Here is a 15,309-nt window from a genome sequence, read left to right as displayed (position 1 = left end):
CAGAGTGGCTGCGTGAGGCTGGGGAGCAGCAGGAGCATGCCAGCCCCCTCCGCACCACGTCAGGGGGCCAAGGCCAGGGAAGGGCAAGCACCTGAGGTGGGGGCGTTTGGGGCCTTGAAGAGGCTGGCGACGCCTTTGCTGTGGAGCCCGCCCGAGCGCAGCAGCACAGCCTTGGTGCGGGCGTTGCGCCAACAGACGACGGGGAAGCGATTCTGGCGATAACAGCGTGAGATCCGCTGGATCGTGTTGTCCTGGATGTTCTGCGGCACAATCAGCAGCCCAGGGTAGCTGCGGGGCAGAGAGTGCAGGCTATCAGGGGCCAGCCAGGGTGGACAGTGTAGGGCATACCCGGTGCCGCAGACCCCTTGCCACCCTCTTTCCATTCCCCGCGTTTGGTAGAAGGCCCCACCCACACCCTGTCTGCAAGCTGCAGCCAGGTGAGGTCGAGGGAGCCGGGTCAGAACAAACCCCATGGCCTCCGGCCTGGTCCCACGAGGGGAAATGGCTGGCAGAAGCTTAGAAAGAGACACAGCTTGGAGGTGGGTCCACGGCCGCCATTATCCCCCTGGGGCATCACCCCTGCCCACGCAGGTATCCCTCTGCACCCCTTGCTGGGAATGCCCTTGATCCTGGGAGACACCCCCCATGCCAGGTACAACCTCCGACAGAGGCCCCCCCACACGCCCTTGCCCCACGGCCGCCCCCAGGACACACCTGCGGCAGATGGCGTACATGCGGTTGACGGTGGAGATGCGGAAGGGCTCGCTCTTGGAGCGTGTGAGGCTGTTGCTGAGGGTGCCTAGCCCCAGGCGCTGGTAGTCCCGGCAGCAGGCCCGCTCCACCAAGTGGCTCATGGTCATCTTGTCTGATGGCTTGATGGTGGTGGAGGGCGTCAGCGTGCTCCTGTCCATCTCCTCGGACACTGCGGAGACAGTGGGGGGAGAGGGTCAGGCCCGTGCAGGGGGGAGGGGGTGATTTCAGGCATGTGCCCCAGCCGATGCCCTGTGCCCATGGGATATCACTCAGACCTCATCACTGTGGGTGTGCTGGGGGCCCAAATGAGGCTACTCTATGCTCTGGGCAGGAAGGCCCCATGGCTGGGGGACCTTGTGCACCTAAAAGTACCAGTCCTGCTGCCCTTGTTGAGGAAGCCTTGAGTACCTGGCCCTGTCCATGCGCACCAGCGACCCAGCAGCGTAGCTTTAGCCCCAGTGAATGGCCCCAGCTGAGAGTGCAGGGACAGACCCGGTGTGCAGAACTGCAGACAGGACCAGCCACAGACCAGCTGCCTGGCAGGAGCGTCCTTGCAAACCCAGGCAGTGATTCCTCCACTCTGTTCAGCGCTCAGGAGGCCTCCCCTGGAGTCCCACATCCATCTCTGGGCCCTGTGCCTCAAGAAGGAGGTGGGCAGGTTGGGAAGAGTCCAGCACAGGGCGATAAAAAGGATTGGGGCCTGGGAGACCAGACTGATGGGGAAAGGCTGGAAGAACTGGGGGGACTGAATCTGGAGAAGAGAAAACTATAGGGAGATTCAATTCATAGATTTCATACATGTTAGGGGCTGGAACGGACCTCATGAGATCAATGCGTCCAGCCCCCACAGCATAGGCGGGAAGTCATCTGGGATCAAGTGAGATCAGCATGAAAAATATCCAGATGTTTTTTGAAAGAGTCCAGAGTTGGTACCTGCACCACGTCTGGGGGCATCTGCTCCAGACCCTGGACACTCGCACTGTGAAGAACGTTGTTCTTATGTCTAATCTAAATCAGCCTTCCTGGAGTTTGTGGCCATTAGACCTTGTTATCCCTTGGCGAGCTCTGGTGAACAGCTGTTCTCCCAGGCCCTGATGTACCTCTCTTACATAACCGTAGGTTACCACCTGAGCCTTCTCTTCTCCAGACTGAAGTCCCAAATCCCTCAGCCTCTCCTTGTATGGCCTTCCCTCCATGACTTGGATCATGAGTAGCTTTCCTCTGGACTCTCAAGCTTTTCCACATCCCTCCTAAAGTGGGGGGCCCAAAACTGGACGCAGCACTCCAGCTGCGGTCTCACCACGGCTGAGTAAAGTACGAGGGTGACTTCCCTAGTTTTGCTTGAAATGCACTGGTGGATGCACACCAGAACTTGGCTTGCTTTGCCAGCCAAAGCATCACATTGGTGGCTCATATTCATCTTGTGGTCAATCAGGACCCCAAGTCCCTTTCGGTCGTGGTGGTAGCGAGCGTAGCACTGCCTAGCCTGTAAGTATGTTGGGGGTTCCTCCTACCGAGGTGTAGCACCTTACACTTCTCTGCAATGAAGCCATCCAATTTTGACCAGCCCACCTTGACAGCATGTCCAAGTCAGCCTGTATCCCCAGCCTGTCCTGTGGTGCGACTGCCATCCCCCATAATTTGGTGTCATCCACAAACTTTGCCAGTTTACATTTGACTCCTGAATCCAGATCATTGATGAAGATGTTAAAGAGTACCGGCCCAAGTACCGAGCCAAGGGACTCCCCTGCTCACCCTGTGCCACACTGAATTGCTCCTTTCGACTAGTACTCTTTGGGTCCCACCCCGTAGCCAGTTGCCTAGCCATCGGACCATAAGATGATCAAGGCCACAGTTCCCCAGCTTAGCCACGAGGACATCATGGGGAACTAGGTCAAAGGTTTTCTTGAAATCCAGATATATGATGTCCACGTCCCCTCCCTTGTCCAGGGCTTGTATCACCTGGTCACTGAAGGAGATGAGGTTGGTCAGGCAGGACCTGCCAGTCACAAAGCCGCGTGGGATTGCCTTCAGAAGCTTGCCTTCTGTTTGTCAAGGGATCCATCGACACCAGACTATTTTCTCCAGGATTTTGCCAGGGATGGATATCAGACTGATTGGCCTATAATTCCCCAGGTCATCCCTCCTCCCTTTCTTGAAGATAGGGACGACGTTGACTCTTTTCCAGTTTTCTGGGGCCTCGCCCGAGTGCCACAAGTTTTCCAAACATCTCTGCCAAGGGGGGTGCAATGATGTCTGCCAGCTCCTTCAAGGCTCTCAGGTGCATTCATAGATTGTTAGGGGCTGGAAGGGACCTTGCAGATCATCGGGTCCAGCCCCCCGGCTCTAGGCAGGAAGACAACTGATGTCGACTTGCTTTGCATGGGAACAGGGGTCATCAGAAGTAACCCCCAGACCCCTATGCCCACTCTGGGGGCTGATGCTAGAGGAGCAGTAGGATCTCTATCCTTGGAAGTTTGCAAGAGGCGGCTGCACAGGCCCATGGCTGGGCTGGTTTAGTCAGGGCTGACCTTGCCTGCAGCAGGGCGCTGGACTCTACATGAGCTGGTGAAGGCCCCGCCAGCCCAGCTGTGCCATGACTATGAAATAATGATGTGGGGAACAGCTGGGGTTGGGGTGGGGGGTCTGAACAGCAGCAAAAAAAAGGAGGAGGTTTATCACCACCGACGAGGGGAGGTTTCAGGAGCAGCTTAAGAAAGAGACGACTGAAGGGGGCAGGTTTCCACGCAGGCAGTTGTAGCGTGGGAGGGGATGAACTAGGGCAGGACGCATGCCATTTGATCTGCACAGGTAGGGGGTGGAGGGCTCTGGGAAACCCTCCCTAAAGAGACAAGTGCTGACGTGACCAATTCCCGGACTGGGCCGCGATGCAGACTCGAGCAGGGGCCTCAGGGGGTCTTGTCCTGCCTGCCTCTGGCCCCGCAGCATGCTTGGACCTACCACCAGGGGCTGGTCACTTCCCCACGCAAGCTCCCACTCCCGTCCCCCCAGGAGCTGGGATCTCCGCGCCTCTCCTTGCCCCCTGCCCACCTGAGATCTCATCCTCGTTGTCCTCGTGGAATTGCTGGCTGCCGCGCTGCTCCCAGGTGGGCGGCGTGTACTTCTTGCGCGTCACATATTGGTGCCCGATTGTCCTGGCGTTCTTCATCACGTTCCTGGAGAAGGTCCTGCAAAGGCGGAGGGGGAAGGGGAGTGAGGGCAAGTGGGCGCAGGCCCAAGACCTCATGCCGCGCGCAGCCACGGAGCCTGCCCCTGGAGGGAGCCGCAGCGTCCGTCCTGGCCCCAGAGGGTTAGAAGGAGAAACACCAACACTTAGTCACACCCAGAGCAAAGCAGAGGCAAGAGGCAGAGGCCTGGTGCTGCCCACAGGCAGGGGGTCACGCGATCCCTGCTCCTTCCCCACCGCTCGAGGGCAGCTGGGATCTGCCCTGGCTGGGAGCGCAGAGACCGGCCTGGTCCCAGGAGGGGCACGTTCTCCCAGCCCTGCATAAATGTTGAAACTATGAGGCACATGGAGGGGCTGGGAGAGCTGGAGCAAGATGAACCATGGCCCCTGACCTGGCCTCACAGGGGGAGATGCCTGCTAGCAGCTCTCCAAGAAGACAGACCGGGGGCCTCAGATACGGCCCCTGTCGGGGCAGTGTCTGAGCTCCCCACCCGGAAGGGGGGCATGGAGGGGATTGGGGAACTAGCCGAGCAGACAGCTAAGCCCAACCCTGGGCTCTCGTCCCCCAACCCAGACAAGGCAGGTGGCACAGGGCCGTGAGGCAGTGCGGGGGCCACGCAGGGCAGCTGATCCAGTGGCCGGCTGCCCGCGGTCCAAACAGCAGCCTGTGTCTGCAGGCCTGACAGGGAGACCGGGATGCTGGAGTACGCTCACAACGGGCTCTGAGCACTGACAACGGGGCTGTCTGCTGAGCAGGGCCCCCATGGATTTACCAACCGGGCCGACGCTGTCGCCGCAGAGAGGGGAGAACCACCTGGGACCCGCAGCCAGGGAGAGCGCCGGACTGAGCTGCGGGCACCGGGGTCAGAGACACAGAGACAACAGGAGACCGGGAGATCTGCTCTGAACAGCAGCGGGCGTCTGGGAGGGCATCACATGGAGAGTTACAGGGGGCTACTCAAGGGATGGCTGCCAGACTCCTCCCAACAGGAGACCGAATAAAGCTGCTACTTGGGAGGTCTCGAAGAAGAGCTTTCCCCTCCCTTCAAAGAAGGGGCAGTTTGATCCTTTATGGTGACACCTAGAGACCTTTGGGATTGCAAGGACAAGCGGTCGTGGGCCTGGGGACCAGACAGACCTCACACCACGAGGGTGTCTGCAGACACGCGGCTGACCAACAGCAGAGAGCAAAGGTGATGGTTAAGGTGAGTAATGCCACCAAGCCACCTATGAAAGAGAGGGGAGTCCACAATGAGTGGTCGTTCCTTACGGACATGATCCTAAAAGCACAAGGGAAGTCCCTTCTGGCCCATAGGAAAGACAGCAAAGGACTGGGAGACTCCTTGGCTTAATAGGGAAATCACGGACCTCCTGAGCCTGAAAAGAGAAGCGTATAAGGGATGGAAGTCGGGAACTATCACTAGGGAGGATTACACAGCACTGGGCCGCACCTGCAGCGAGCGAACCAGAAGAGCCAAGGCTGAAACCGAATTCAAACTGGCTACGGGAATCAAGGACAATAAAAAGTCCTTCAGATATGTGAGAAGTCGGAAAAAAAAACAAGGGCAACACCAGACCCTTGCTGAACCAAATGGGGCAGCTGACAACCGACACCCAGGAAAAAGCTAACCTCAACAATTACTTTGCATCGGTTTTCCACCAGCCCAAGGAGATTGCCCTGACTGACAGGGCACAGGATTACCAGGGTAAGGACAATCATACACCTATAACTGGTGAAGATCTTGTGAGGAGGGCACAGCTTGAGAGGCTGGACATCCACAAGTCAGCTGGCCCGGATGGATGCACTCAAGAGTGCTACAAGAGTTGGCTGACATCACAGCACAACCAATGGCGAGGATGTTTGAGAACTCATGGCTCTCAAGTGAGGTTCCTGAAGATTGGAAGAGGGACAGTGTGGTGCCTATCTCCAAGCATGGAAGGAAGGAAGATTTAGGGAACTACGGGTCAATCAGTTTGACCTCAATCCCTGGAAAGATCTTGGGAAAAATCATCAAAGAAACCACCAACAGCTAATGGAAGGCAATGTTCACGGCTTCATTGCCGGTAGGTCTTGCCTGACCAACCTCATTTCCTCCTATGACCAGGTGACGCATCTCCTGGACAAAGGACAAGAGGTTGATATCATCAACTTGGATTTCAAAAAAGCCTTTGACTTGGTCTCCCACGATGTCCTCAGGGTAAAACTGGGGAACTGCGGCCTTGACAATCTTACGGTCCAATGGCTGGGGAACTGGCCCTGGGGTCGACCCCAGAGAGTGACAATCGATGGAACAGAGTCAATATGGTGTGCGGTGACCAGTGGTGTTCCCCAGGGCTCAGTACTCGGACCAGTACTCTTTAACGTATTCATTAATGATCTGGATTCAGTTGTCAGAAGCGGACTGGCCAAGTTTGTGGATGACACCAAATTATGGGGAAGTGTGGTCACACTAGACAATAGGATAGCAATTCAGGCCGACCTGGACAGGCTCAGAAGGTGGGCAGATCAAAACCTGATGACATTCAACATGGAGAAATGCAAGGTGCTCCACCTCGGGAGAAAAAACCCACATCACATTTACGGGTTCGGCAGTGTTAAGTTTGCTAGCACCGTGACCGAAAGAGACTTGGGTGTCACGATTAACCACAAGATGAACATGAGACACCAGTGCAATTCCACAGCTGCCAAAGCAAATAAAACTCTGGCTTGCACCTACCCATGCATCTCAAGCAAGACCCAAGAAGTCATCCTCCTGCTTTACTCAGCCTTGGTGAGGCTGCAGCTGGAGTACTGCATCCTATTCTAGGCTCCACATGTTAGAAAGGATGTGGAGAAGCTGGGAAGAGTCCAGAGGAGAGCCACACGCATGATCAGAGAGCAAGGGAACAGGCCTGATGAGGAGAGGCTGCAAGCCATGGGACTCCAGCCTGGAGAAGCGCAGGCTCAGGGGTGACCTGGTGGCTGCCTATAACTACATGAGGGGTGTACATCAGGATCTGAGGGAACGTCTGTTCACCAGAGCACCCTAAGGGAAGACAAGGTCCAATAGTCACAAACTCCTGCAAGACCATTTTAGACTGGACATAAGGCAAAACTTTTTTACGGTCCGAGTCTCCAGAGTCTGGAATAGACTCCCCCCAGAAGTGGTGCAGGCACCTACTCCGGATACCTTTAAGAAAGCCTTGGATGCTTATCTTGTTGGGGTGATCTGACCCCCGCTGACTTCCTGCCCCTTGGGCAGGGGGCTGGACCAGATGATCTCGCAAGGTCTCTTCCAGCCCTAATGTCTATGAAATCTATTAAATCTGTGTAACCTGCTTACGTGCCGACCCCTCGCCATCCTGAGACAGGCGGTGGGAGACCAGTGCATGGCCATGAGAAGAATGGATGTGACCCTTAGCTGCAGCCTGGCGGAGGAAGAGCCACATGCAAGGCCCATGTGAGGACACAGCACTGTCCCAGTCACCTCCAGTCAAGGAGACACATTCAAGAAGATTGCAGAGAAGGGCGCGCAGAGCAATGGGGGGATGGGGTCGTTGTCATCTTGAGACAGGGAGAGAGGGGAAGAGCAGCGGTGGATACACGTGTCCGTGATGGATGGCAGCAGGAGAATGTGAGGAGCGGAACAAGAGAAATGGGCTGGGAGACGAGGGGACTTGGAGATGACTCTAGAGCCATCCGCCCAGAAGCTGCGGGGAGGCAAGAGACTAGAGAGGCAGAACACAGGGAGCAACGAGGTTCTGGATGGGGCCGTCCTGTGACCGCAGGGAACTGCATGCAAGGACCCGGGGGGTCCTGGCACCTCCATGACAAGCACGGAGCGGCGCCACGGGATCCGCTCTGCGTCCAGCCTGCACACAGCGTGAGGACAGGGTTACACCCGCCCAAGCCCCGGAGCATGCAGCGTGGGTGCACAGAGGAGCCCCCACCCGGTGAAGACTGCAGCCTCGAGTCAGTGCCACCTCGCAAGCCCCCACCCGGTCAAGGTGTCTTACGTGGTTGAGTGGCTGAGGTGCCCGAGGGACAGGACCCCCACGGTCAGGCCCTGGAACATATCGGTCACCTGCTGGGAGCTGGGTCACAAACACACAGGAGAGAGGCTGAGACTCAGCCCGGTACCCGCAAACCAGCCAGCCACGGGGTGTGGATGGCTTTGGGGCCCTGCCACACAGGAGCTCTCACCCCGGAAGCCGCTGTGAACCCCGAGCTGCAGAACTGAGGCCTTCCCTCACGGAGAAGCTCCTCCAAGGCCTGCCCCTGCCCCATAGAAGCTAACGAACGTTGTTTGCTCACAGGCTGGGAGTGGGGTCCCTGCACCCCAAGCTGCCCTGTTCCTTCAGAGCTGGGGCCAGACCGCTCTCCTGGCTGTCGACTGCCCCTTAGATCTTGCTCCGTAGACAGGGAAAGGTTGGGAGACCATGAGATGAGACCCCGGAGAGTAGGGAGGCAGAGGCAAGTGGCAGGGAGCTGGCTGAGCTGGTTCAGCAAGGGGTGCGAAGCTGGGACCCCAAAGCGTGGCCTCTGCCTAGGAGCCGCTGCAGGTACCTGATCGCGGAGTTCTTCTCCTTGGCCTTGGGCTGCATGGCCTGCTTGGGCGACTGGCCCATGGTGAAGGCAAAGGTGCCGCGGACGTGCTGGGGGTAGCGCAGCTTGTTCAGGTGCTTCCGGAAGACCTCAGCGCTCTCTGAAGCCACCTCCTCATTGAAGGTGATCCGCAACAACTGCGGGAGGGTGAGCGCAGGGTGGGCTGGGGCACAGTGGGGCCAGCCCTTCCCCATCGGGCATGGGATTCCCTGCCCCCGTCCCCCCTTGGCTGCAGCCCAAAGGTGCTAGATGGCACTTGACAGGCATCCCAAGGTGGAAGCTCCAGCCCCACCCTGTCCATGCCTCCCCTTCCCCAGCACCCTTGTAGCTGGATGGGGGCAGCTGCAGGACTCGACTGCAAGCCCCAAAAGGTTTCCAGCAGAGCCCTAGCTCCTAGCAGCCTGTGCTGCACTCACAGCCCTGGGGTCCCCTGGGCTGGGGGCTAGATGTGGCCTTGCCAGGCTTATGGTGACCCCCCTCAGTTGAGCCAAGGAGTCGCTCTCCTCCTGCGGGGTCTGTGGCTCACCTGGAATGTGCATGAGCGCAGCTGCAGCCCCTCCTGGGTGGACGAATCCCTCTTGATCTGGATGCTGAACTTCTCCTCTTTGGTCAGCGAGGCAATCGGGAAGGACCGGATCACCACCTGCTCCCCCACTGGGCAGGAGGGAAGGAGGGAGAGACAGGACGTGTCAGTAGCACCCGTGGGAAGAGTGGAGCACCTGCCGGCCATGGCCCCGGGGCTCTCCAGGAGCGCCAGGCTGCCAAGCAGACCCCTGGCATCTCCCAGGCCTGCTCCAGGGAAGAGGCCTGCGGGTGCTAGAGATGGAAGGAGCAGCCTGGAGGCCCCATAGCTACTGCAAGCACTGCCTCGGATGGGTGCCTTGTTTCCCCCCGCAGACGCCTGGGGTGCAAAGGAAGGACGTCTCCCTCTGCTGCCTTGTCCCAAGTTACAAGTACGATATTTGTAGCCCCATGCAGGCTCCCCTGGGGCTCCGTGAAGCGCCAAGCAGTGCCCAAGGGTGGCAGCATGGGAGAGAAGCAGCCTGGAGCAGAGTCAATGGCCCCTGTGACAGGGTGCACCCCACCCCCTGGGATAGACTCTCCCAAGCCCCCCAGGCTGAGGCAGAGGGAAGCAGCGGGGGGCCCTACCCAGCGGGTCCGTGGGTGTGCCCTTGAAGATGATGCGGTAGGTGGTGAGGAAGATGGCCCCCTCTGCAGGGAGCAGTGGAGGCCCCCCATTGTTCTGGCCGGTGGCTTCCTCCCGTCCGTCGGGCATGAGGTACACGCGCAGCCCCTCCATCACGCACTCCTCGCCCACCAGCAGGCTGGGGCACAGCAGCTTTGGCTGTGGGGACATGTGGGAAGGGGCGTTGGCAGCAGGGCACCTCCCTGCCCTGCCCCCAGTGACAGGGGAGAGGGGCACCCCCCAAACAGGGAGCAAGGCCCCAGGCAGAGTGGACAGGTCAGAGCATGCAGTTAGACCCCTTGGCATGGAGAAGGGGGCTGGGGGCAGCCCCTGCACAGGCAGGCAGCAGTCACGTACCTTCTGCGTGGCGGGGAGCCTCTTGCTCTCCCTGTACACGGCATCCAGCGTCTCAATGTGCATCTGCACGATGTCTGCGGAGCAGTGAGACCCAATATGAGTACAGGGGGCCCCAGGAGTGGCCCTGCTACAACACTGCTGCCTGTCCCCAGCTCCTAGCCCGTGGCAGAGACTGCCTGCCCCCAGTCCTCCCCTGCTCTGGAGAGGACCTGCGGCAAGGTCAGAGGAGCAGCCAGGCGCCTGTGACTGACCCCCCTGGGGCCCCGCTCACCAGGAATCATGATGTGCAGCCCCTTGAGGTGCTCGTTGGTGACACCGCTTTCGGTGCAGACCTTATCCACGAAGCGGTTGATGAAGCGCACGACGTAGTTGGCCACGTCCGAGAGCTCGGCATCCTCAAAGCCGCTCTCCGTGTCGTAGCTCTCGGTCACACTCCCAGCAATACTGATGTGGGGAAGCGTGGGAGTGTGAGCCTGGCCTGCCCCCAGGCACTGACCGCAGCTCAGCACGGCCGTCAGCCCCTGCCAGCTCTGGCTCCCAGCCCCGGCCCAGCACGTGGCACCTGTTGGTGACGAAGCTGTTGCTGACGCTCTCAACATCGCCCAGGCCAGAGCTGCGCAGCAGGCGGTTCTTGCTGGTGTCGAGGGGCAGCAGCAGGTAGCTCATGCGGCTCGCATAGTGGATGGCCTGGCTGAACACGGTGCTCTCCTCCTTCTGGATCAGCTCCTGCTGCTTCTCCCGGCTCATGGTGGGCCAGAGCCGCAGCTGCTCCGACGCGATCTCCAGGGCTGCCTTCTCCGCTGGCTGCCCCTCCTGGCCCTCCTATGTGGGAGGAGGGCATGGGTTGGCTCTCTGCTGAAGTGTGTGGGGGGAATCCACACCAGGTGCCAGCCCGCAGGATCCTGAGCTCACCTCGCCGGCGTGGTTCTCCTCGGTGCTCTCCAGGTACAGGGCGCGGATGTGGTTCTGCACGTCGCAGTAGAACATGGCCTCCCAGAACTGGATGTTGGTCCAAACCACATGCTCCTGCACGCAGCTGTAGGCAAACTGCGTGACGCCCGGGCTCAGTTTCTGTGGAATCAGGAGGGAGAGGGGCGCAATGAGGAGTTCTCCTGCGTGCTGACCCCTCTGCCTGGGACAGGGCACAGTCCCATGGACACCCCCTTGTCCAGGCACCCTGTGACATGGAGCTGCAGCCCTCCCCCCCTGCCTGCAGGCTCAGGGCCCAGCCAGCCCTGGCAGGAAGCCCCTGGCACCCCCAAGGGAGCTGGGCATCTCCTCCAGGCCTGAGTCCAGGCAGGGGCAAATCTACCCCCAGCTGGGACAGTGAGGCTAGAGATGCCCCTGCCCCACCACCCTGCCAAGCGGGTGAGGTCCCCCAGAGCTGGAACCGGAAAGATCCGGCCCTTGCTGGAAAGAGGGACAGTTCCTGCTGCTGACCCTGGGGCCGGGGAGATGGATGGCTCCCAGGAATTTCCCAGCACCGGCTACGACCAGACCACCCAGGGTCCATTGGCCAGCTCTGGCCATGCTCCCGGGTGGGCCCTGGCTGTGCTGTGGGTACCTACACGGCAGAAAGCAGTGACGAGTGGCAACAGCGCTGCTGCAATCCCGTGCTCATCCATGGCTGTGCAGTCCTGCCATAGAGAGACAGAAGGGGAGGTTATGGCAGCCCCAGGGAAGGGCCCTTTGCCACAAGGCCCCAGCAAAGCTCACATGCTACCTCCTCCCTGCCCCCAACCCCCGGTGCCTGCACCTGCAGGCAGCAGTTCATCATGCGGACGACCATGTTGAACTGTTCGTGGTCCAGCATGGCCCGGTTCTGCTGCACGTGCAGGTTCAGCTCCTGGGTCAGGCAGTGCCGGGCCGACCGGCCCTTCATGGCTCTCAGCACGGCAGGGAGCAGCTGTAGGGGGAAAGCAAGGGGGATGGCATCAGGAACAGCCTGCTGGAGAGCAGCCGGCGGCAGCAGAGATGATGCCAAGCCTCCCCTACCTTGGATACATGCAGGGGAGCGCTCCATGCCTGGTGGTGGGGAAAGGCGTGGCTTGAGCCCCCAGACTCACCTCCACCCACCCCCTGTAGTTCAAGTGCACTGACCCCTGAACAAGGCTCCCTGCTTCCCACCCCCTCACCACAGACCATGCTGCAAGCTGCTGTGCCGTGGCTTGGCCAGCCCACACGGGCCAAACGAGGCAAGACGGGTCTGCGGGTGAGGGAACGGAATGGCCAGAGCCAAAGCTGGGGCAGCCCCCTCCCCTCCTCTCCCCCAGCTCCCACCTTTTTGGCCTCTAGCATCTTGTTCTCGAAGATGTAGGAGATGCAGTTCCGCACGACCTCCAGGCGCCGCGCGCTGTTGGCCAGGGCATTCCCATTGCGCTCCAGGATGGCAGCTGGGGGCAGAGGTGCCGTCACCGAGTGGCCGGGATCTGGGCTCTGGCCTGCCCAACTCGCTCCAGGCTGTAGCTGGCCCACTGCCTTGCCTCCCGGCTCTGGGTACCCCCAGCCCCTCGCAACAGGCTGCGACCAAGACTATGCCCTGCCCAGCTAAGAGCACTGGGGACAATTGTGCCTTATGGCCTGGCACAGGAGATGAAGCGACCCCACTGCCACCTGACTGGAGGCAGTGACTCAGTAGCAAGTTGGGGTAGCTGAAGTGAAGCAAGCCAGTGGCCTAGGCCGGGGAGGAACCTGGGAGTCCCGATTCCTAGCAACAGCCACCCCAGCCTGCTCCCAGGTGACCCGCACGCACCTATCGGGGTCCCCAGTGGCACCGTGCACTTCTTCTCTGCCTTGACGGCTGGCGGGGCAGTCTGCATTTTGGCGGTGGCCTGGTCGATGATCCACTGGACCGTGCCCTCGTCCAGGCGGGGGAAGGGCTTCTGGTGCAGGCGGAGGTGGCAGCCCTCTGTGGGCTTCTGCACCTTGTGCATCGTCACCGCGGGGTACGGGTTCTCCTGTGTCGGCGAGTGTGGGCAGTCACCCTCCACTATGGGCCCCATGTGCCGCGGCTCCCCAAGGCACGAGGATGCTCCCACAGACCCCAGGCTCCCTGAACACCCCGGCGGCAGCTACACCCCAGTAGCCCGGCAAGAGCGTGGCCTGAAGGCCACATGGGGCGGAGGTGTCGTGCTCCAACTCCCTCAGCGAGTCCAGCCCAGGTTAGGAGACCAGCGGGGCTGTGGGCATGAGATGCCCCATGTGACAAGGGAGGGACGTTACCACCTGGGGCCAAGACCCAGTGCTGACTCCCTCCCCCTAGGCTCCAACCAGGGGCTGTAGGCAGGGTGGGGGCTGAAAGCTGGCAGGCAGGAACCCACCCCAAGCCCTGCACCTGGCAGATGACACTGGGAAAGGAAAGGAGCATTTAGCGTGGGCTCCCCTTATCCCCCCAGTGCCCTGAGCCCCACCCTGTGGCACTCACGTTCTTGTAGAGCTTCTCCGCCAGCTCCTTGATGTGCCGCAGGATCTTCTGCTTGTTCCCCTTGTCCGCGTGCATGCGCTTGACCTCGTAGGCGACCAGCTGAAGGAGTGGGCAGGCATGAGGGAGGCGGCAGGGACTCGTGGTACCCGTGGTCCGGGACTGGTAGGGACACTGTGGGCCCCATCCCCAGTGGTTTTTGGCATGGCTGGGAGGTCTCAGCAGGGGCATACTCCCTGGCCCAGTATCAGTGAGCCAGGGAGATGTGGGCATCCTCTTACCTCGTCAAACAGGTCAATGGGCCGGTACGGGGCTCCCCGCTCTGTCACAAAGCCGGCAAATGCCATGCCCTCCAGCACCTTGGTGAGGAAGTCGTCTTCCACCAGCCCCCGCTGCGCGAGGAAGGCTGCCTGCAAGGACGAACGGCACGCTGAAGCATGGGGGAAACGCTGGGGGGAGTCCAGCCCCACAGTCCCCTCCGGACATCAGCCCCCACAGGGAGCACAACTGGGATGTGTGCCCAAGCCCTGCGTCCCCAGCTCACTCATGGGAAAGGAGCCTCTTGGGTTGGGCCTGCCTTGTTGTCACAGGCCTTGACAGGGCTGAACTACGGGACCAAGAGCTTTGCCAGCTGCCCAACCCCTCCTCTGGTCTGGGGGGCAGGTCAGGTATCCACCCTGCTGCAGGCTGGAAGCAGAGGGGCGCAGGGCCGTGCTGAAGCTCAGGTTTGAGGCTCATCTACACAGGATGCACGTATGCAGAACATGTATGCAAACCTAAAATAACTGTGTGCGCGCAGCCATCTTCCCCGTCCCACGGCACAGAGCTTTCGCCAACCAGGAGAGCCAGGTGCCCTGTGTCGCATGGTGCCCTGCCCGGCAGCTGGGGATATATCTGTGGAGCACTGCAGGAGACTGGGGGGGACACAGGACCTTGGGGGTGGACTGGCAAGCACCAGCAACTCCCTGACTTGTCTGGAAAGAGCCCAGGGCCACTTCAAACCTACTGCCAGGCAGATGGAGGGAAGAGCCCATCACAGCATGAAACGTGCATCGCGCAGACCAACTGGCGGCTGCAGGAATGGTGCTTCGAGGAGGGCTTTGGCTTCCTCAGCCACGACCGGCACATCACGACGAGAGACATGCTGGGATGGGACAGGCTCCACCTTTCCCCGAAAGGTAAGCATGTGTTCTCTTCTAGGTTGGCGGACCTCCTCCGGCAGGCTTTAAACTAGGCTCATCGGCGGAAGGGGAAGATGAGGCCAGAGGAAACATCGGACTGCCAGACCAAACAGCACCCACAACTACAGCCCGGCCCAGACCAACGAGCGAAACGAGCAAACAGGTAAGCAATGGGGGCCAGGGTAACGCTGGGACTAGGGGGACAGTGCACACACCCGCAGGAGGCCTCAAATGCCTCTACACAAAAGCTCATAGCATGGGAAACAAGCAGGAGGAACTCGCCCTCCTGCTGGCTGACACCAGCCCGGACATAGTGGGGATCACGGAAACGTGGTGGGACTCTACGCATGACTGGGCGGTGAATGTCGAGGGCTATCGGCTGTACAGGAGGGACAGGATAGGAAGGAGAGGTGGGGGCGTGGCACTCTACATTAAGGAGGAATACACATCCTCATCGATTAGCAAGGAGCCAGGGGAGGGGCACTCTGAAGTGCCTTGGGTTAGGGTACAAGGCAGTCGTGGGGAAAGAGACTTATCGGCGGGGGTCTACTACAGACCTCCCAACCAGGGGGAAGAGTTTGACCAGGAACTCTTGGGTCAGCTCACAGAGGTAGTGAAGGCTAAGGACGTGGTAGTCAT

General features: G+C 60.1%; 1 protein-coding gene across 4 annotated transcripts in view; it reads right to left on the bottom strand.

Moving 5' to 3' along the window:
* SBF1 (SET binding factor 1) overlaps positions 1-15,309 on the bottom strand; it is a 42,949-nt gene that overhangs the window by 9,397 nt on the left and 18,243 nt on the right. Inside the window, exons 11-27 of one of the 4 annotated variants that reach the window (XM_019543836.1) lie at positions 13,771-13,899; positions 13,493-13,591; positions 12,821-13,025; positions 12,349-12,461; positions 11,825-11,974; positions 11,637-11,705; positions 10,981-11,139; positions 10,631-10,890; positions 10,340-10,512; positions 10,069-10,142; positions 9,675-9,870; positions 9,052-9,179; positions 8,487-8,662; positions 7,937-8,014; positions 3,805-3,941; positions 715-922; positions 92-288 (exon numbers count right to left, since the gene is read on the bottom strand). In XM_019543836.1, coding sequence (XP_019399381.1) covers positions 92-288; positions 715-922; positions 3,805-3,941; positions 7,937-8,014; positions 8,487-8,662; positions 9,052-9,179; positions 9,675-9,870; positions 10,069-10,142; positions 10,340-10,512; positions 10,631-10,890; positions 10,981-11,139; positions 11,637-11,705; positions 11,825-11,974; positions 12,349-12,461; positions 12,821-13,025; positions 13,493-13,591; positions 13,771-13,899 — 2,551 coding nt within the window. The remainder of the gene's footprint in view (positions 1-91; positions 289-714; positions 923-3,804; positions 3,942-7,936; positions 8,015-8,486; positions 8,663-9,051; positions 9,180-9,674; positions 9,871-10,068; positions 10,143-10,339; positions 10,513-10,630; positions 10,891-10,980; positions 11,140-11,636; positions 11,706-11,824; positions 11,975-12,348; positions 12,462-12,820; positions 13,026-13,492; positions 13,592-13,770; positions 13,900-15,309) is intronic. The other 3 variants (XM_019543837.1, XM_019543838.1, XM_019543839.1) reach the window with 3 other exon arrangements.

The sequence above is a fragment of the Crocodylus porosus genome, unplaced genomic scaffold (genome assembly GCF_001723895.1).
Source record: "Crocodylus porosus isolate Cpor-Errol unplaced genomic scaffold, CroPor_comp1, whole genome shotgun sequence".
In the NCBI taxonomy this organism is placed as follows: Eukaryota; Metazoa; Chordata; order Crocodylia; family Crocodylidae; genus Crocodylus; species Crocodylus porosus.
Note: the sequence above shows the minus strand (reverse complement) of the source record. Positions and strands in the feature narration are given on the sequence as shown.